The following is a 23,901-nucleotide window of genomic DNA, read 5'->3' on the forward strand; positions in this document are numbered from 1 at the left end:
AAACCCTTTATCTACGCGGACGAGGGCGCAGGCATCAGCTAGTGTATTATAAGTATGCGGCCGTTACAAGGACGCCACAGAGCGCGCACTGAAGCCACACTTTTCCTCAAAGGCTGGTTCCTGGCAATACTCACGTCATCTCTACGGTGTTGCAACATGGCGCGACACACCTTACACGTTCACTTGCGTTCTATTACTGTTACTACTGACTGACTCAGTCACATGGATATGAGATAGACTCTCAAAGGAGTAGCTGAAGGCTTATAACAGTAAGGTCCATAAAATAGGCAATCGATTTTAAAGATCACAAATAAAGTTTGAAAACAAAATTTTATGAAGGATGCGGGACTTGAACCCACGATCTCTCGCGTTCCGTGCGTCCCAACTGAGCTAACTAAAAACGACTAGAAAATTTATTGAAGTAGGCGTTACTTTGCGGAAATCCATAATAATACAAATGATTTGAGTTTTTTTTAGTGTTAATTCCGCCAATATTTGTCTTTAAACAATTCCACGTGTTTCGGCTCTACACGAGGCATCCTCAGGACGTGTTGTCTCGCCAAAATCGGGCACGAGACTGAAGTCTGAAGACTTGAATTAACACTAAAGAAAACTCAAATCATTTGTAAAAACGACAAACTTAACGAAAAATCTTTTATACTTTGTTCAACTCTCATTTCGGGGGTTCGAGTCCCGCTTCGTTCATAAAATTTTATTTTTAAATTTTGGTTTAGATTTAAAGATTAGCCTCACGAAACTCTCTCAGAAAAAAGCGATTCTGTATGAAACGTGCAGTCATTGATAGATTGACAGTCCCATTCCCAACATATTATATGAATCTTATTTTGAGGAAGATTGCTACGGCAAATTAAACCTACTATTGGTATAGTTATAGCTCTATTATATATATTTCAATTATTCACAAATCCCACGAGAACCATGAATATTTCCAGGATAAAATATAGCCTATGTTTTATCCCAAGCTTCAATCTAACGCTGTATCAAATTACATCAAAATCGGTTCAGTAGCTCCGGCGTTTTACGCGTAACAAATAAACGTACATTCACATTTCGCGCGACTTCTACTCTCATGCCACAATTCTAGCAGATTGGGATCTTTATTAAATTAAGACAATATTATTACAAATTTGTTAAAAAATTAAAAAGATAACTTTGTAGCTTCACACCTCTTCTACACCCAGTTATGAAGACATTGACAAAATACATACGTACACTGATTAAGTATTCAAACTTAAATATTTTTTAAGCGAAGTTGTATTACGTACGGAATACCGGTCTCGCGGGCTGTCTATCCATTCTAAGCGTCACATTTTAAGTCGTTTTAAGACCGTTACACGATATCTTAATATATATAAATCCAGTGTCCTGTTTGTTCCAAGTGAACTCCTTAACTAATGAAGTTCATGATGTAGGAATTACTTCATGGAGTGCAGTTTAGTCCAACTTGAGAGATAGTACAGTTTATATTTCGATTTGGGAACCATAATTACTTGTATTTCTAATATTATTTTGTATGGACCAAATTTTCTATGAGAGAATATTTTATTGACGCACGGTTTGACAGTTCTGCTGTGAAACAATTTCATTATAACCATATTTTTTCGAAATAATTCTTGATGTTACGAAATATTATTGACGAGTTCATATAAAAACAGTATTTTATTTATTATGAACAGACCAACGTCTGTCGGGTCAGCTAGAATATTATATAACATAGATATAGTTTATATAGATTGTGATTATTTTATAGCAATAGCAATGACAGTACAATATATTTTTATTAAAAATAGCGCAAAAAAAGAATGCTGGGAGAGTTTCTTGCGCCGCTTCTTCTCTCTCAGAGCGCCATTTGTTTCCTAGAAATGACATCAAAAAGAATTCTAAAGGAATACATTTTGAGAAAATAAATGCCTTTTATGCCTTTAAAGAGTGATAGCAGAAATACAAAAACGTTAACAAGTTTCGATACTATGGAATTAGTATAAGTATGGAAGTATTATTGAATATCCAAAGTATTTAATACTATAGTGTTATTCTTATTTCTTCACATAGTTGTGAAAGTAACTCATTAATATTACTCGTAAGTGAAATAGGTACTCGTGAAAATTATATTTTGTTGCCATATCAAAATGTATAATTCACACATTCCTTTAAATAGAACGTGCTTTGAAAAGGTTACGACATCGATTTAAATAAAATAATAATAAAAATTTAACTTTTACTCAAAACTAATGTAAAAACAAAGTAACAATTACACGCGTTTTAATCCATTATAAAGTGTTTTATTTTAATGTGTAACACTCGCGTTTATTATAGAAAATACTATTACACTTTCCTAGAAATATATATAGTATGCGAACGGTGGTTTATTGCCGCTATGGGGTTGATTAGTTAAACATTTCTATCGCCCGAAATAATATTGGTGAGTTTCTTTTTTATGGTTATAATTGAGGTTGCAAGACACATTGATGACGTCAAAGTAAAATTTGTAAATTTTTCAAAGCCAACAATCTAACATTTTTTTTTTTTTTTTTATGGAATAGGAGGACAAACGAGCGTACGGGTCACCTGGTGCTAAGTGATCACCGCCGCCCACACTCTCCTGCAACACCAGAGGAATCACAAGAGCGTTGCCGGCCTTTAAGGAAGGTGTACGCGCTTTTCTTGAAGGTACCCATGTCGTATCGTCCCGGAAACACCGCACAAGGAAGCTCATTCCACAGCTTCGTGGTACGAGGAAGAAAGCTCCTTGAAAACCGCACTGTGGAGGACCGCAACACATCCAGATGGTGGGGATGATATCGTAACTTGTGGCGTGTCGTGCGAAGGTGAAATTCGGCGGCAGGAATCAGGTTGAACAGCTCTTCGGAACACTCCCCGTGATAAATGCGGTAGAAGACACACAATGAAGCGACGTCTCTACGCAACGCCAAGTGATCCAGCCGTTCACAGAGTACTGGGTCCCCGACAATTCGAGCTGCTCTGCGTTGCACGCGGTCAAATGGATCGAGCTGATACTGGGGTGCGCCAGACCAGAGATGACAGCAATACTCCATGTGAGGCCGGACCTGCGCTTTGTAGAGCGCTAGAATGTGGGCCGGTTTGAAGTATTGCCGTGCTCTATTTATGACGCCCAGTTTCTTTGAAGCCAGTTTGGCTTTGCCCTCCAGATGGCAATGAACATAACATAACATCAATGAACTATAATGTCGAATGCTTTAGAGAGATCTAGCAAAACACAGAGATGTTTGGTTAGATTCCATTGATACCACTTTATGCAAATGATATTTTTTTGTTTCTTCGCAATATTGTGTCGCTCTAAAATGAAAGTGATTAAGTAAGTATATCTTTATCTTTATTTGGAACAAACGCTACAAATACAGGTAAACATTTACAAAATATAATAACAAATTATACGAACAAAATTTGAAATATTATCCAAATTATTACGAATATAATATCTATACATGCCTAATCTAATTAAAACCAATATACATCAGGAACTAAAGAAAAAAGTAAATTAAGACTTATTCTAGATCAACATAAAAATTAAAATGATATTGATCCCATGCTTTAAGTCTATAATCGCGGATCATAGACATTTAAATATAAGTCACTTTGATACATATTACTGTTACTGATTAAATTGATGGTCACGACCTTCGACTGAACAGCGGTGGCGGGGATCTGTACGAATCAGCATCTGAGACTGAGTAGAGCGCAGTGGAATAATTCTGTATAATCCGATACACGTTCAGTGTATTTGAATACCAGTAATAAACAGTTCGTGGCATAATAAATCTTATGTAGTGCACACCAAAGAGCATATACATAAAAATAAAACTACGTTATAAGAGGCAGGACTGCCTAAGTAAAAATTTAAATTTAGTTTTGTATGAAACGTGTAGTCATTGATAGATTGACAGATGACGGCTATAATCTTGTAAAAAACGGAGGTAGCCGAAATCCACTACGTTTTAAGCAACTGTTTTAACAACAGCTTTCAAACTTAGCGGGATTATACTTCATCGCCAATCGCGATACTGTAATTACTACTATCTCAAACTTATGTGAAATCACTGCACGTTTCATACTAAACTAAATTTCAATTTTATTTTAGACAATCCCGCCTCTTATCTTAGAATTTACATCCTCTTTGGTCTACCAACATATTATTCCGTTCAGTAAATAGATTCTTTATTTGTTTTATTGACATGGCTATAATTTGCCACATAAGTCAGATTTTGAATAAAGAGCACTTAGAATACGTAATGAGTGTTATAGATTATTATAAAGCACTAAATATAATATCTGTAATTAGGTACAATACTTGATTTAACAGCACAGTTGGCAATCCTACTTGCTAATTCAATGTTTGTTTTTTCAGAAACATTTCGAAAATATTTACCTAGAGTTTCTTGCCACTTGTTCTTTTAAAAGCCACCTATCACAACCTTCACCGAAGTGATGGTAAAGATAATAATAAAATGTACCTATCTAACGTATTATTTTTGACTCGTGAAAGAATTTTGAGTTTAAGTTTTGAGTTTTACTTAATTGTAACATTTAGGAAAAAATACATAGCCCTTACGTAGTTACTGACTGACGCTTGTGTGCACCTTCTATAAGGTCTCCATTACTTCGAGGTGATCAACAAGTAGCTCGTCATCAAGCCACGGTGTCAATTAATCAGAACTGCTAGTGTTTCAGAATTATTTCTTGCGATTTGTTTATTATTATGGTTGGTGTTGTGTGCCAAATTTGGTCTCTCACAAATAAAAAATTAAGAAAATTAAACATGGGATTGAGCGCAGCATGTTGAAAATAAGAAAGCAAGCTAAATAAATATCAGAAAGAAAACAGAAATGGAAAATGTGGAAACAACAATTAAGCAGATAAAATGGCGTTGGACAGGACATGTGATAAGAAGCAAACAAGATAAATGGACAAAAGACATTATAGAGTGGTATCCAAGATATGGAAAAAGAAATAGAGGGAGACAAACGATACGATGGGAAGATGATTTCAAACAGATTTCTGGACCAACATGGAGAAGAACAAGCGAGCAATGATGAACATAAGCTATAGTACCTATATATTAGGTGGAATATTATTATAATCATTTAGTATATTAAGTTGTAGCATAACATAAAAATGTACCTTTTTAGTTGGCTTGCAATAAAGACTTCATTCATTCATTCATTCATGGTTGGTGTTAGTTAAAATTCAAATATTTTTATTCAAAATCACTTAATGAACGTCAAAAACTACCACCCATTCAAAAAAGACTGCCTCAGACCATAGAAGAACGGGAGCAATAAGCTCAGTGATGGTTCATATTGGCTCGTAAGGTCTTAGTTGTTAATTTTGCAGCTTATAGTTTAAAGGTAAGGTTATATTTTATTTTCTAATTTAAGTTGCTAACAGTTATATAGTTTATTATTTTACAACGATTTCTTTACAGCAAAACAATGGTATTTACAATACTTTTCATAATTACATGAAGGAAAACTATCACTATATCTATCAGGGAAGCGTACCAAGAAAACTGGCAGCATTTCCGCGTTGTATTGCTAGGCTGATCCGTTGACTGACATACCTGCCAGCGCTTGGGTTTCCAGTAGCTCTACTGAGGCGCATAGATCGTAAGTACTTTGTACATTCTTTGCGAATAAATCAAAACAAATCAAAAATCACTTTATTCATGTTTACTTCTACTACTTACTACTTCACCATCAACAAACTACTAGTTATTGATAAACTAATGAGACAAATGAGACGCGAAAGAGGAAACAAAAGGTCATTTCCTCTTTATTAATAATTAATTACACGCACAAGGGCCATGTGACACTCAATTAAATATATAAACAGAGGTAGCAACTGATATTAGTACCTTCATACACGGAACAAAAAAATGTTGACAAAAAATATTGTTTACTTTTTAGTTACCGCCTCAGTATGTATATCATTTGGTGAGGCACGTACTTGTCATTCCGGTCTGTACGCAGCATCAACCTATAACAACTATTCACCATATCATCCCGTACCGCAGTCTGTACGCAGCATCAACCTAAAACAATTCTCCACCATATTATCCCGTACCGCGGTCTGTACGCAACATGAACCTATAATAATTCTCCACCATATCCCGTACCGCGGTCTGTATGCATCATCAACCTATAAAAATTCTCCACCATTTCCCGTACCGCAGTCTGTACGCAGCATCAACCTATAACAATTCTCCACCATATTATCCCGTACCGCAGTCAGTACGCAGCATCAAACTATAACAATTCTTCACCATATCCCGTACGGCGGTCTATACGCAGCATCAACCTATAACAATTCTCCACCATATTATCCCGTACCGCGGTCTGTACGCAACATGAACATATAAAAATTCTTCACCAGATCCCGTACCGCAGTCTGTACGCAGCATCAACCTATAATAATTCTCCACCATATCCCGTCTGTCCAAATCATGCAACGCCATTTGTGAGACAGTGAAAATATTTGTTGACAAATTACCAGAATTCAAAAGAGCTGTTTTGAGATTGTTGAGAGATATGTAATAGGTGCAATCACGATCTTTAAATTCTATATAATTCGTTTGCACTAAGTGATATGTATAATATATTTTATTCCTTTTATATAATACGGATTACATGAATGGCATTTTTTACATTAATATATCTCGGAAACAAATAAGTATCGGTTACAAAATTTTATATGGGTCAGTTTCGGGTTGAAAGACTGTAAAAACTGGAGCCATATTGCATGCCTGGTTCTGCCATTACGTCGCAAAATATAAGTGAATCTGAAGTAAACCTATAATATTTAGAAGCCAGTTATTTAAATTATAGATAAACATTGTAAGCTATGACGTCCGTAGGTTACTCTAAGTGAAGAATTGTTTTAACAAATTGGACGAGCCAAAAATGTTTTAATAGTTTTTTAATAGATCCTGACTTGTTTTTCTGTATAACGAACATACTATATCGATTCCGTTGTACAGGTTTGTGATAACCTTGATAGAAAACTTAACATTCACGATTTTTAAATTTAATAATATGATTATAATGTTTTACAAGAATATTTAAATAATAAGAATTATTTGACATTATATCATTCACCTTGAATAATGATAAAGCATTAATGGCATTATACAACACAAGCTGTTTCCTATTTGCCAATGAGAAATGTACTCCGACACTCCAACTTCAAGTTGAATGAATGATTCATTGAGATCCAATCATGTAATTTTTGACTACAGACAATTAAATCAGATTTTATTACAATTTTAAGATTTCTATTTTATAGCACGAAACCTTAATTCATTTAAATCTAAAATATTTCTTAAGTTTTACAGAATCAATAAAATAAAAAAAAATTAACAAAAAAGCAACCGACTTCAAAATCAATATTCCAAAACAATTGTTATACTATGCACTAAAAAGTATAAAAATACGCAAGTATTTTTATACTTTTTAGTGCATAGTAGTTTACTGCATACTACTAGAATAAGATTAAGTAATTACATTGTATAAAAATACGCAATTATTTTTATACTTTTTAGAGCAAATTATATTCTTTTTTTTTTGGAAATGATAGTGTTGTTAAAGTCGATTGATTTTTGTTAATTTATTTTTATTTTTAGTGAATTTGAAGTACACTAACTAACAATTTGTCTAAATATGTGTAGATATACAAAATTTTTCAATGCAGCAATGAACGAAAGCGCTTTGCGATTTAATTATAGACAGAAATTCTGCCACAGATCGCACCCTTACTGTTAGTCATTAAGGAGTTCCAATGATTATCAAATTCGACTACGACAGTTACGTGACCATAACTACGTTACGGTAGATGACTTAAATATCCTAATAGCATAAAAAAGATTCGGCTGAGTATCGTTAATTTGTTCCTAAGAATTGAAGAGTTCCGTTACTTTGTCATGGATTCCATAATCGGAACCCAACCAAACTCTCACCATACTACCTTTGAAGTAACTATATCCTTTCTAATAAAAACAGAATCATCGAAATCGTAATAATACGTATAGAAAATTTAAGACTTTTATGGTTTTCTCATAGATGCATTGTCAGATCTGGACCAAATTAATGAGACCACACGGGAAGCACCAGCTTTCTATTAATAAATGAACTATCAAAATCGGTTCGTTCAGTCGAAAGTTTTGAGGTAACAAACATAAAAACATACTGACGAATTGAGAACCTCTTCCTTGTTTGAAGTCGGTTAAAAATATTGTTTTATTCAAAGTAATGAGATATCTTATCGATATTCATAAATCTAGTATATAGAATAAAACGTAAGAAATAACATTATATAATACCGACCACGTTATTGTATCATTAACGAAAACTTGTAAATTTATAGATTATGACTTCGAACTTAGCATATCTTTAATCACTTTTCTAAGTTTTTTGTTTAGCAAGACAAGTGACCTGTTCTCGTGTTCGCTGAGTGAACTCACTAGAGCTAATTATAGTACCGTTTGTATTCAATTAGAATTATAGTTATTCAAGTTGTTCTTTTACCAAATATGTTTTATATGATAACTAGTGGACCCAACAGACGGTGTCCTGTACACACTGTCTTAAATTTGAAAAAACGGGCCAGCCGTTAGGAGGAGTTCACTGACATACACATGAGCAGGAGAATTGTATTATATGGACGGAATTGAGAATCTAAACCAATCTCAAATTCACTGAAACAAACAAAAAAATCATCAAAATCGGTCCAGCCGTTTAGGATGTAGTTTAATTGTGAGAATCTAAACCAATCTCAAATTCACTGAAACAAACAAAAAAATCATCAAAATCGGTCCAGCCGTTAAGGAGGTAGTTTAATTGTGAACCATTCTCAAATCCACCTGAAGACACATACCAATCTCAAATTCACTGGAACACACAAAAATATCATCAAAATCGGTCCAGCCGTTTAGGAGGTAGTTCAATTGTGAATCTAAACCATCCTCGAATCCCCTTGAACTCACACAAAAAATTTCATCAAAATCGGTCCAGCCGTCTAGGAGGAGTTCAGTGACATACACACGCACACAAGAAATATATATGTAAAGATTAGCTAACCCAACAGACGCTGTTCTGTCATTAAAAAAAAAGTGTGTGTGTACTTAAGTATGCATGCAAGAATTTATACTTCTTTGGCCTAACGAAGCAAAAATCATTAAAATTATTTATTCCTCGTGCTATCCTACGATTTTAGAAAGAACAATTTTGTTAAAATCTTACTTTGCTTTGACTATTAATTATTAAATAATGAATACGGCTGTATGGGCTTGAACCCTTTGCCTGTCCTAATAATGGACGAAAAAACCCAAAAAAAAACGAATTACACAAACGTCAGAAAATTTTAGGAACCAACTTCAACCTGTTACTTTTGTGATACAGTGATGCACGCGTATCTTAAAATTTCATTCTCATCGTAAGCCTAAAGAAGTATAACTTCAAAAATGATTTACCTAAGTATTCGGGAATAATGTTGTCTAAAGCCATCGGAAATTAATGATTTTATAATAGTTAATAATAAACTGATAAAGATTAATATCATATGTCTGAAAACTGCTGTGACATTACCGCTTTATAAATGCCAATTTTTTAAGTATTAAAATGGATATATTATGTTATACTTAAGAGACAGACATATGCCGTGTCGGACTTTTCTGTAGAATTATATAAGATACACAATTCCACCATACAATATTTTATTGTATCTCACAGGGCTTAGACAGCGTTTTCGTTGAAAGGTCCCAGATGGCTTATTTTTTTCCGACACCTCCAACAAACATAATTTTATGTTAATGTATACAAAAATGAATTATATACTAAAACCTTCCTCGAGAATCACGCTATCCATTAGTGAAAACAGCATGATAATCGATGCAGTAGTTTTTGAGTTTATTGCGATCAGACAGACAGACGCGGCGGAGGACTTTGTTTTATAATATGTACTGTTATGTCATGTTATAGTTCCGTACTCTGTCGCATTAGGTTAAGTCAAACTTTTAATGGTAGATGTACCGCCGTTTTCAATAACGTATCTCTAGTTACGGATACATTGCTGCCACGACAAGATCTTACCTATCCATAGTTATGTCCACTATAGTTATAGTCCAATGCTTTATGTCGATAGGTTATTCAAATGTAAGTAAGCGTAAAAGGATAGATTTTTCTAACTCTCGTAAGTTAAACTAAGGATAGAAAAGTTATTGAAAACGGCCGGTAGTGCTGTTAAATAAATAGATAGATAAAATAAATAAATAAAAGTACATATTCGGGGATATATTGGGGAATTATATAAAGCAAACATGATCCTCAAGAAGTAATTTTCGAAATTTACTCAGCTTGGTAAATGTAATAGTAAAAATTTGGGATCTGATATTATTATTATTACTTATTAACTGACATTTTTGAGCGTTTGAGAAACTGTGTAAAATTAACAGATATATTTCGTTTTAGAGACTATATGCCGTTAAATGCTAACTGCATTAAGCTTTTCTTATAAGGAGTTACGAGAGGTTAAACAATAAATAAAGAGTTAGGCCTCTTTTGTAAAATAAATATAGTTTGATTCTCGGTCAGATGTTGCATTAGTCGGAACAACCAGGTAACATAATCTTTTCTATGTCTTGTATGGTAAACGCACAATAAAAAATAATTTTCGTTTAGTAAAAAGTAGTTATTTTATGATGACAAGATTTGAATGAAACATTTTTAAGGGATTAAACCGCGCGTACTATTTATAAGTAATAATAGTACAATTATTGTATTTTAACTTAATTTATTTAACTTAAAATTATTTTTATCCCCACTTGATTACTATATTATACTGTGTAATAATAATGAAACCATTTATTTCAGGCATAGTAGGTCATATAGGAAATAAATTTTAGAAAAAATCACGACCACGGCAGATAATAAGTTTTTTATTAGATTTTTAACTTATTAATTTATACTTTTATTTTTGTAATTTCACTCTTGTCACATTATAATTATTTACATTGTATAGTTTCTAGAATGAAGATTAAAGTAACTTAATTTTTTCTTATTTAAAACGTTGAATGTACCAACTTAGATAACCAAGAATTAGTACGTAAGTGCAAATCAATTGTTAATGTTGAGTTGTTGGTACATCTAAAAAAAAATAATAAAAAAAAAAAACAGATAAGCTGACAGCAATATTAACAACAAAAATCATATTATTTTTTGGAAATTCTATAAATTTGTCTATATTTTGTGTAAAATCGTTTTTGAATCATCATATTTTATGAAAAAGTAATGGTTCTGAGAAAAAATATTTTATCTATATATATTGAATGTTGAACTCACTATAATCTGTCATGTTGTTTTCTGTCTGTCCGACGTGCCCGCGCTGTGGTTCACTGAACACGTCCGCTCCGCACTCGTATCGCGTCACTTGGCACGTTTTAGCCTGATAACGACTCGGACCTGACTGAGCTAAGGCTTAGAAGTCGAAGCCTTATGGCCGGAGGTCAGTGTTGCCCCGCTGTCGGCAAAATCTGAATCTAAGTACCACTTAGGGGAGATTGATATACTACCATGCCAAATAAACAATTTATAAATTAAAAGCCGATCACCATATTCGATCTTCCGTTCCATTGATTTTTACAACTTTAACCGAAAGCCTTAAATTTTTTATGTAATATAAATTGTCATTTTTGTGTACAACAGCGCAATAAATGACTATTGTATTTAACCACATAAATGCTAGCACCTTTACACTAATAAATAAAGCAATTCGTGTGAGATTATTCCCTTACCATTACAAAATTTCCATAAATGCACAACGTTAATGTTCAAGTTTTAACTTCTGCCGCTGAAACCCGTATTTTTTTAATCTGATATATATAATATTCTCGTGTCACAATGTTAGTTACCATACTCCTCCGAAACGGCTTTACTGATTTTTACCAAATTTTATATGCATATTCAGTAGGTCTGAGAATCGGCTACTATATATTTTCATCCCCCTAAATGTTACCCCATTTTTTTTTTTTTTTGACAATTTGTTTTATTTTTATTTTATTATGATTCAGCATTGACAAAAACATACAAATTTAAATTTTCGCCCTTATACGATCTACAACTATTTTTGTATCACGATTTTTATACGATACGATATATTTGGTAGGTCTGAGAATCGGTTGCATAAAAATTTTAATAATTGATATTTTTCAATATGTTTTATGGCAATACGACGTTTGCTGGGTCAGTTAGTTTAATATAATAGTTCAATCAAATTAATCCTGCTTTTAATTAAGTTTAGTTACAATGCAATGTTTCAAAGTCATGTTCAAAGTTTTTTTTTTAATTCCTATAGTTTAAAGTTAATTAATAATTTTTAAGTTACTATTTAGAGTCAACTTTTCTGTCGAACAAAATATTTTTAAGAATGTTTCTGCATAAGATAGTTACTAGATCGAAACCTGAAGTTTAATACATTTATTTCAACGTGATTGATATAAAAAAAAATGACACTTACTGGCATACGTACGAGACGAGCAGAACGTTCAGCTGATGGTATTTGATACGCCCTGCCCATTACAATGCAGTACCGCTCAGGATTCTTGAGTAACACAAAAATTCTGAGCGGCACTACAATTATTGCGCTCGTCACCTTGATACATACGATGTTGAGTCTTATTTGCCCGTTAGTTTCACTAGCTACGGCGCCCTTCAGACCGAAATACAATAATTCTTAGACATTACTGCTTCACGTCAGAAATAGGCGCCGTTGTACCCATAATTTACCCGGTATCCTGTGAAAAGGAGCCCAATGGTAAATTATCGAATATTCGACACAGCTTGTTATTCACCTGTGTTATTTTCATTTTTTTAATTTTTCACCTGGTCTTCCACGTGGTTCGTTCTTCAAATCAATGTTTCCATCACGAAAGCGTTTCAACCAAAATCGCACGGTGCGTTCATTAGCAGTTCCCTCTACAAACGCAACATTGATATTACGAGCTGTTTCTGCCGCGTTTGTTCCGCGTAAAATCTTTCTTGTCAAAGCTGAATAAAAAAAAACAACTGAAAGTCGATAATCGATCACATTTTTTTAGAGAAGAACTACATAGGTACCATGTGAAAACAGTTTGACTTAAAAATCTCAAATCATGAAGGTTCTATGTCAATTCGAAGTACCTATTACAAACGGCAATTTCATTTTACCCCTATTATTAACTATTACTTTTTTAATTACCTTGATAAAAGTAAAGAATGTTATCTGAGCTTAAACTAAGACAGCCCAATGTAGAAGTTAAGTGTGCATTTCATTACACTCACTAGATTCTTGATTATTTAGATTTTAGGTCATGTTCGTTTATTTAGTTATAATTTGTATGCACTGAAGTTATTCGAAATACATGCTTTAATATATTTGGTAACTTATTTTATAGAAATCTGAGCTCTATTTGAATAACATCCTACCTCTGTGATAGAATGCAGAGAGTTGATATCAATGATAAATTATCATATGTTTCACTTGTAACAATGGGGATGCCACAGGGCTCAATTTAAGGGCCATTTCTGTTTCTTATCTATATTAACAATTTACCTTATCTTGTAAGGACTAATCACTAAAAAATACTGTTTTCAGATGACACGCGTGTTAACAGATGAATTGTGTTACGTGCTCTCTAATTGTTGAAAATCGCCAATTTACCGCGCGATTCAAACGCGCGCGCTGCTCGTATCTATGCATATTATTATTTACGTGTAGCAAAAGAATGCTTATAGTAACGGTAGTGTCAGTTTATTGATCTGAAAGCTAGTGAAATAATGTATTATAATAAGTTCAAATTATATAGTTTTATTTTTCTTTCTTTCGACAAAAGTTGAAAAACAGTTATATTTTTGAATAAACGAGGATTTTCAAGGAAAACAATTGGTTTTGTTTATAAGTGTTTATGGCTTTATAATCAACTTTATTTGTTCTTTCTCTTCACTAAACTGAAATTTACATGCTTCATAGTAATAATTTGAGATATTCCTGCAGAACGAAACCCACGAAATCATAGATTGCACGCGTTAGTGACCGTACATTCATTACCCTTTTGCGAATAGGTTTTTAGTGTCTAGACTTTACATTTATATACTGAACGATAGGAAATTTAATTAACTTTTTATTGAATATTATAACTTTGGTTAATTTATCAAACCGAATACCATATGAAGCTAAAAATTGAGTAAGGTAGGAATATCACCAAATTAATTCAAAGATTTTTATTTTTTATATTATGTCAAGATTATCTAAGTTTTCTGTTCAAAAAAAACCTACAATAAAACAGAACTGAAATAAGCTTCTCAGTATGTATAATACATGTACATCATAGAACAAAATGTTCTAAAAAAAATTGTTGAAAACTACTTGCGCTGACAGAATCCGTGCGAGCGAAGAAGTGCGTAAGTGCGAGATTGGGGGGCGACCATAAATTACGTGAGATGTTTAAGGGGGGGAGGGGGTCGAGTCAAATCTCATCTAATCTTACGTTGAGGAGAGGGGGGTCTCGGCAAGTATCACGCAATTTTTTTTCTGGTTGAAACAATAAAAATATACTATTTTGGTCCATTCAGATTGTACATGCTTAAGTTTTAATCTTAAGCATCACTAATTCGTTCGAAAGAAAATAATTTCATTCATACTTCGACGTTATACATCTACCTACTGACTGTCAAACCACCATATTTGTTTTATACTAAATAGCGAAAATTACATTACATATTTTTTTTCTTTTTACAATAACAATCCAACGCAACGTAAGAAACCCACATTTTGAAAAATCTCACGTGAGATTGGGGGATGGGGAAGGGGTTGATAAAAATCTCACGACATCTAACTAGGGGGGGAGGGAGGGACAGCAAATTCAAAAAAACACCTCACGTAATTTATGGACGCCCCCTTGCTTCTGTATTATATACAATATAATTTTAAAAAATCACTACTGAACTACCTTGTACGATAATATTCCAAGTAAAGTAAACATATTTCAACATATTCCAAACTAAATGAACAGAAAAAAAACAGACAAAAGAAACGACGCTTCAAAGTCGTTATTCGATTTGAATGGAACCCTATTTCAAGTGTAATTTATGTCAACAAATAATATGTATCCATAATAACTATTATAATTATATAATATGATGTCTTATATAATAAAATTGTGTTATAACAATAGCAATTTACCAAATATTGGGTATAAATACAAAAACAATCAAAAACTCAACGCACGCACGGAAATTTAATTAAACGTAAACAGGTATTTTGACGATGCAAATCGTACTCTTTCTAAGCTGTCCATTGGTTTAGTGCAAACAATTTAGTATTGCAATGCAAAAAAACTAAACATTAGTAAAATTAAAGATGAGAATAAAGTGAAAACCGCACGACTCGTTTACTTTAGTGACTTTCACAGCAACTTGTCATATGGCCTATTATTGTGGGGTAATGCCGCAGATATTGACAGCATCTTTGTACTGAAGAAGAGTGCTGTCCGCGTCACGTTTGAAATAGGTCCACGTGAGTCACTAAAAGATAGATTTAGGAGATATGAAATAGGCGCATGAGAGTCACTAAAAGATAATTCAAGGAGAAAAAAATAATCCCTGTTTACTCTCAATATATATGAAAATATTTTGTTTGTACGAAATACATATACACAAAGATCGAAAATTTTCAGAAAATAGCGACGGTCACAATTTAAATTTAAGAAATAAGTTTAAGTATATAAATATGAAGTAAGTATATACTCGTAGAGTCGAAAACTAGGCTCATAAAATAAGTAATTCATTTGTAGTTAAATTTTGTAATGTTAATTTTATTGTAAATGTCACATCCGCCATCTTGGGTTTCGAAATGGATGTCATATTTTTAATTGACTCTTTTTTATTGATTTTTAATTGATTTCAATATGAGTATGATTTTCGATAAAATTATTGAAGAAGTCACATCCGCCATCTTGGATCTCGAAATGGATTATATGGATGTAATTGACACTCCTGAAAACCTGATTTTATTGAAAAAGTCGCATCAGCCATCTTGGGTCTCGAAATGGATTATCGATCGATATTCGAAATTGACACTCACGAAATCTTCTAAAATTAAAATAACATAGTGACATCTGTAGTGCAATAATTTATTATTAAAACTGTGGTAGAAGTGAAACTTCAACGGACAAAGATTAAAATAAAATATTTCAAAGAAAAAATGAATACATACATTTCCAAAAAAAAGGCATTCAATAAAATGTTGAAATGTTGCTTAAAAATATTTCCCCAAAAATTATTACAAAATAAATATTTAAGAAAGAAACATAAGTATTTCAAATTAAATTATATTAACAAAACACAGCACAGGTCATATGAACCATTTCAATTGCATTAGCCCTTAATCTCGTGTCCCGAGCTGCTAAGTAATTCGAGCGTCCGCAGTGTATACAGCTCGGGCTCGCCTATTCGCGTCTCACACCGCACGATTTCCCTGTCTAGATGGCTTCGTCGGACAACTGTTGAAATATTTTACACTGTGGTCCAACTATGTCCTAAATTTGAATTTTGAATAAACTTTTTTTGCACCACTACACTTCATAAATGTGGCACTGATATTCTCAATTGATTCAAACCTCTTTTGGTATTGTATTTTCTAAAGTAGTGGTTCCCAAACTTTTCTTAGCCATGGACCACTTCGATTATTTTATAGTTAGCAGGGACCATGATGTACAAGAAAAATAAACTGAATCAATCCGAAAATAAACTTTAATCAAAAAGTATTGTATCAAAAAAAACTGTTCTAAAGGGGCGGAAAAATTTAGAACCGCCCGTTTTTTTTGCAAATGAGTTTATACATTACAATTTCTACAATGTTTTGACTAGAAACCACCTAGAATCGAAAGCGGTCATAAAGACTTATAAGTTAAATATAGCTTCCTGTTGGAGCATATTGCTCAAAACAAATTTAATAGATTTATATTACGTCGGCGTCGGCCTCCTAGCCTATAATTATGCAAATCGATCTATTTTCATTATCTGTGAATTAATATTATATACACACATTAAGATCCATTATTGTGTTTGGTACCTATAAGTGTTGTTTAAATATAAATAAATTATTTGTGCTGATTACAATATTTATTAACTTGATGAGTTTCATGTCCCAAATAATGAGGATCATCAAACAAGGAAGCTTTTTATGAAAAGAAAACTACGTTTAAAAAAACTGACTTGAAAAACTATAATGTATAAAATAACTTAATAAAGATTTAGTTTAATACACCTCTTATGCAAACCACCTTAATATTAATAAAATACAATTAATTGTATGTGCTACAGACTGATAGGTAATAAATAAAATATATTATATTCTGACGTCATGCGCTCGACGTATTACTACATAGACACCAGGAGAACATAAATATGGTAACGGTGATAGTAATACCATTCTCAGCGGTTGAAATCATGTGTCATCCAAGCAACATGTACCAGGACCTCATATGCAGTTTAGAGGTTCAATTCATCATTCATCTTAAAATTATTATACAAGGTTGGTGTTCGTGGTTCTCTTTGTGCTCTACTTTTCACCCCCTCCATCGTGTTTATCAAGGCAAACTCCCACAGTTTGCTTGGGCCTCAGCGGGTGTTAATACGTGTTTGAGCGCGCATGCGTGGTAAAAAGGCATTACAACAACCGTGGTGTTTCGTATACCGAATTGTACATTTGTAAAAATCTTTCATAATTTTTACAGTAAAGTAGGTACTTCATCGTAACAGTAAGTGTGTTTATATTTAATTGTAGTCTGCGGCTATCAAAAGGCCCTATACCGACCACAGCTCTTATGATTTTTTGAGTTAGTAATAAGTACTGTCTATATTTGTTCAGTTACCCCATAGCAAGATACCATATCTAATGATAGATTCTGTTTATATAATATATAAATATATATAAATATATATATATAATGATAGATATAACCGTGATAGGCTCTAATTCTTTTGATATTGTCTTTCTGGTTCGCCTAAGAGCAAAGACAAATTTATGAAAACATATAAATATATTTTGAAACCATAAAAATAATAGTAGGATGAAACCCATTGAAAATGGAAGAGAATATAACAAAAATGAAAGGAAACATAAATTACGGTCCATCTGAAGTAGGGAATTGGAAAAGGGGGGTGTGTTTAAGGTTAAAAAAAAGGTTTATCTCAATTTCCGGCAAAACTACAAGTGTATGGATGGATGTACAATTCGAAACGATTCCGACCGGTAGATTTTCAGAAATCTCAAAAAAACTACGTGTGTTTTTTTTTGGAATAACTTTTAAACTGCTTTACCGAACGATTCCAAAAACGAATCAGATCTTATATTCAAATAACCGCGTCGATCGCCACCAATCTGGTCAAAATCGGTTGATTCGTTCGTGAGTTATCGTTAACAAAAGGAAATCACTAAAACTTTTGTTCTTTTGAATTACTTCGAAATTCCAAGTTAGATCAATTGAAAATCAGATCGAAAAAGACTATTTATGAGGCTCAAAAACCTGCGCCGAATGCCGCCAACCACGTGAAAATTGATTCGTTCTTTCAAAAGTTATTGCCCTTTGAAAATTTCAAAAAATATGACTTTTGAGCTCTTTGAGTCATAAGTCAGCGTTTAATTATGGAATTAGCAGGAAGTTTCAGGGATGGCCTTTAGGGTCAACCGTCTTCCTAATTTTTTAAATGAAATGTGCGTTTCTCTTCACACCTATTCGAAACTTTGCAACTTTTATTGCCCTATTCGATAGACCTTTATTAGATCCGAATAGTTCCATAAAATAATCGTTTTTCTTTATATAATATATAAATTACGTGACACGTTGTTTGTCCGCGATGGACTCCTAGACATAATTGGCCTGAAATAAAAGAATTATTATTATTATTAAACTAATGAACGGATTTTAATGGGGATGACTTCATGGAGTGCAGTTTAGTCCAACTTGAAAGATAGGATAGTTTTTATTTCGATTTGGACCCCATAATTAATTATATTATCAATGTTTGTTTTGTATGGACATATTTTCTATGAGTGAATTTAGTGACACACGGTTGGACAGTTCCACTGTGAAACAATTTCATTATAACAACAGGGAGCATTTTTTACGAAATAATTCTTGATGTTTTGAAATATTATTGGCAAATTCCTATAAAACAGTATTTTTTTTATTATTTACAGAACAACGTCTGTCGGGTCAGCTAGTTATGTATATATGTTTCTTTATTATTAAATAAAAATTAAAAAAAAAATCTGCGTGCGTCAAAACTACAAAACCCACATTAATAGATTATTTAAATCTTGTGTATTTGCTCGCCCAAAACAAACGGCTAATTTAACAAATAAGCTAATTACTGGACACAAATACCGAACTGCGTAGGCTCAATACTTGAACGGTACCGTGTTGAAGGTTAAGTTATAAGAGTAAAGCGTCGATTAATTAATTGTGTACACCCGGGATTCACTGTACAAAGCTTGTCACAAAACAATGCTCTATCTGACATCGCGTACTGGTTTAGCGCCAATAACTTATTGTTAAATAATCACAAAACAAAATATACTATAGGAGGATGGCGAGAATGCATGTATTTTGGGCACCAAAGAAAGAAGCAGCGTAAATCATGGAAACTTATTAATAATTGTAGAACGTAACAAAAAAAAGAAAAAAACAAATCGTTAATAAGTCTAAAAAAGTGGGAGATAAAATATATAGCTATAAGTAAAATATAACTTAAAATTATTAATCAATATCAATTGTTCAATCAATAAATTCTATCTTATGTCTATGCCTAATTACTCTCTGGTAAAAGATAATATAATATATATGTGGAAGGTTGGTCAGCAGCTAATAATTGAGCATTCACAATTTATTCTTTTTTCAAGAAGGTATCGAATCTTTTATAGATACTTACATATTGATTTAAGTATCAATAAACAATAATAATCTTATTGAATGTTATTGTAAATTACTAATGATTTGAATATGAAAAGATAGTTCGATGGTGTCGGAACATCCATATGCAAGGGCTGTCATGTCAAAATAATGTTTATGTCAATTGCGCAAAACGTTCCATTTGTGCAAGATGACTTATTTTTTAATAAATTACTAGCTGACCCGACAGACGTTGTTCTGTGAATAATAAATAAAATACTGTTTTTTATGAATTTGTCAATAATATTTCATAACACCAAGAATTATTTTGTAAAATAAGCTCCCTGCCAATGACATTTTATATCATGTACAGAACGCCATTGCTGCTTCACAACAGAACTGTCAAACCGTGCGTCAATAAATTCTCTCATAGAAAATATGTCCATACAAAATAAATATTGGAAATTAAAATAATTATGGGTCCCAAATCGAAATAAAAACTATCCTATCACTCAAGTTGTACTAAACTGCACTCCATGAAGTAATCCCCATTAAAATCCGTTCATTAGTTTAGGAGTCCATTGAGGACAAACATTGTGACACGAGATTTATATATATTATTAAGATAAGATAATAATTTATTTCGTTTGACTCCCATATCTTACCGCTTCAATAATTTTTATATAAACATCGTATAAGTTTATAATTAATATAAACTTGTACATGTATTATGCTTCATTAATTTTTAAATTATGTGGGCCCATTCTCGCCATCCTCCTTTACCGCACCAAATGTCAAAAATATAGATGCGAATATTTTATTAAGCCGAGAGTTGGTAAAACCGGTGGAATCTGCTATATTTCTTGGCATTACCCTTGATTCCAAATTGCAATGGGGCCCCCGTATTGAAGGATTGGCCAAAAGGCTTCTTAGTTCAGCAGCAAACGCGGTTAAAAAATTAGTCTGTTAACTGACATAGATACGGGCGACTAGTTTACTTTAGTTATTTTCATAGTATTATGTCCTATGGTATATTGTTATGGGGCAGTGCAGCCGATATTAATACCATCTTTGTGCTGCAGAGGACGGCAATTCGCGCTATTTATAACTGAGGACCTAAAGAATCATTAAGAGAAAAATTTAAAGAAATAAACATTTTGACTGTTGCTTCTCAATACATTTTTGATAATGTTTTGTATGTTCATAAGCACATTGAGGAATTTTCTAGAAACTGTGACATTCATAATGTTAACACGAGGAACAAACATAAACTTGTTATGCCTACTACTCGGTTGGGTCGAGTTAGTAAGTCTGGGCGATGTATATGCTTCTACAATATGATCCCAGAAAATGTACAAAACAAATGTGTTACGAAATTTAAAAGAATTGTTAAAAAACGTTTGTGTGGGAAAGGTTATTATAGCATAAACGATTTTCTTAATGACACCACGGACTGGGCTAAAAGCGAACACCCTCAGGCTCTTTAATTATTAATGTTTATTGTACGATATTACATTGTAATCCATATTTTATATAAAAAAAAGCCCGCTGAGTTTCTTGCGCCCATTCTTCTCAGGTCTGAGGCAGTCTCTTTTGAATGGGTGGTAGATTTTGACATTCAATAAGTGATTTTAAATCCTATTTTGAATAAAAATATTTGAATTTGAATTTGAATCCGAGGTTCTTGAGGGTGCAGAGAACGATTCTGTGATCATTTTTGAAATCCAAGATGGCCGACGCTCAAAATTATGATGACAACATTATGGGTATCGTATCCGAGGTTCTGGAGGGTGCAGAGAACGATTTTGTGATCATTTTTGAAATCCAAGATGACCGCCGCTCAAAATTTTGATTATAACATTATGGGTATCGTATCCGAGGTTCTCGAGGGTGCAGAGAAGGATTTTGTGATCATTTTTGAAATCCAAGTTGGCCGCCGCTCATAATTAAGATTTCAGCAATATGGATATCGTGTCCGAGGTTCTCGAGGGTGCAGAGAACGATTCTGTGATGATTTTTGAAATCCAAGATGGCCGCCGCTCATAATTATGATTTCAGCAATATGGATATCGTGTCCGAGGTTCTCGAGGGTGCAGAGAACGATTCTGTGATCATTTTTGAAATCCAAGATGGCCGCCGCTCATAATTATGATTTCAGCAATATGGATATCGTGTCCGAGGTTCTCGAGGGTGCAGAGAACGATTCTAGGATCATTTTTGAAATCCAAGTTGGCCGCCGCTCATAATTATGATTTCAGCAATATAGATATCGTGTCCGAAGTCCTCGAAGATGCAGAAAACGATTTTGGGATCATTGTTTAAATCCAAGATGGCCGCCGCGCAAAAGTATGATTTCAGCAATATGGATATCGTGTCCGAGGTACTCGAGGGTGCAGAGAACGATTTTGTGATCAGTTTTGAAATCCAAGATGGCCGCCGCTCATAATTATGATTTCAGCAATATGGATATCGTGTCCGAGGTTCTCGAGGGTGCAGAGAACGATTCTGTGATGATTTTTGAAATCCAAGATGGCCGCCGCTCATAATTATGATTTCAGCAATATGGATATCGTGTCCGAGGTTCTCGAGGGTGCAGAGAACGATTCTGTGATCATTTTTGAAATCCAAGATGGCCGCCGCTCATAATTATGATTTCAGCAATATGGATATCGTGTCCGAGGTTCTCGAGGGTGCAGAGAACGATTCTGGGATCATTTTTGAAATCCAAGTTGGCCGCGAGCTTCCCTACTAGCCTTGTATCGTGCAGGTTTAGCGCGCGGCCGCTAGTAAGTAGAACATCTTCCCTACTAGCCGTGAATCGTGCAGGTTTCGTTTCTAATTCCAAGATCGCTGCCGCGCAAAATTATAATTACAACATTATGGGGATCGTATCCGAGGTTCTGGAGGGTGCAGAGAACGATTTTGGGATAATTTTTCAAATCAAAGATGGCCGACGCTCAAAATTATGATGACAACATTATGGGTATCGTATCCGAGGTTCTGGAGGGTGCAGAGAACGATTTTGTGATCATTTTTGAAATCCAAGATGACCGCCGCTCAAAATTTTGATTATAACATTATGGGTATCGTATCCGAGGTTCTCGAGGGTGCAGAGAAGGATTTTGTGATCATTTTTGAAATCCAAGTTGGCCGCCGCTCATAATTAAGATTTCAGCAATATGGATATCGTGTCCGAGGTTCTCGAGGGTGCAGAGAACGATTCTGTGATGATTTTTGAAATCCAAGATGGCCGCCGCTCATAATTATGATTTCAGCAATATGGATATCGTGTCCGAGGTTCTCGAGGGTGCAGAGAACGATTCTGTGATCATTTTTGAAATCCAAGATGGCCGCCGCTCATAATTATGATTTCAGCAATATGGATATCGTGTCCGAGGTTCTCGAGGGTGCAGAGAACGATTCTGGGATCATTTTTGAAATCCAAGTTGGCCGCCGCTCATAATTATGATTTCAGCAATATAGATATCGTGTCCGAAGTCCTCGAGGATGCAGAAAACGATTTTGGGATCATTGTTTAAATCCAAGATGACCGCCGCGCAAAATTATGATTTCAGCAATATGGATATCGTGTCCGAGGTACTCGAGGGTGCAGAGAACGATTTTGTGATCAGTTTTGAAATCCAAGATGGCCGCCGCTCATAATTATGATTTCAGCAATATCGATATCGTGTCACAGGTTCTCGAGGGTGCAGAGAACGAATTTGGGATCATTTTTGGAATCCAAGATTCGCTCAAAATTCGTCCTCGACACCCCCGAGAACCTCGAGAACCTTGGATTCGATACCCATAAGGCTGTAATCATAATTATGCGCGAGGGTGTCGAGGATGAATTTTGAGAATCGTTCTCTGCACCTTCGAGAACCTCGGATACGATACCCATAATGTTGTAATCATAATTTTGC

At 33.8% G+C, this 23,901-nt stretch overlaps 2 protein-coding genes across 2 annotated transcripts in view; both read right to left on the minus strand.

Annotated features, from left to right (window-relative positions):
- The window catches only part of LOC126974655 (fatty acyl-CoA reductase wat-like), a 72,546-nt gene extending 60,988 nt beyond the window's left edge, over positions 1-11,558 (minus strand). Inside the window, exon 1 of the mRNA XM_050822196.1 lies at positions 11,391-11,558. Coding sequence (XP_050678153.1) covers positions 11,391-11,403 — 13 coding nt within the window. The 5' untranslated portion in view covers positions 11,404-11,558. The remainder of the gene's footprint in view (positions 1-11,390) is intronic.
- Positions 1-23,901, minus strand: part of LOC126974656 (putative fatty acyl-CoA reductase CG5065) — a 467,988-nt gene that overhangs the window by 195,818 nt on the left and 248,269 nt on the right. The gene's annotated exons all lie outside the window — the stretch shown is intronic.

The sequence above is a fragment of the Leptidea sinapis genome, chromosome 33, assembly GCF_905404315.1.
Source record: "Leptidea sinapis chromosome 33, ilLepSina1.1, whole genome shotgun sequence".
Lineage (NCBI taxonomy): Eukaryota > Metazoa > Arthropoda > Insecta > Lepidoptera > Pieridae > Leptidea > Leptidea sinapis.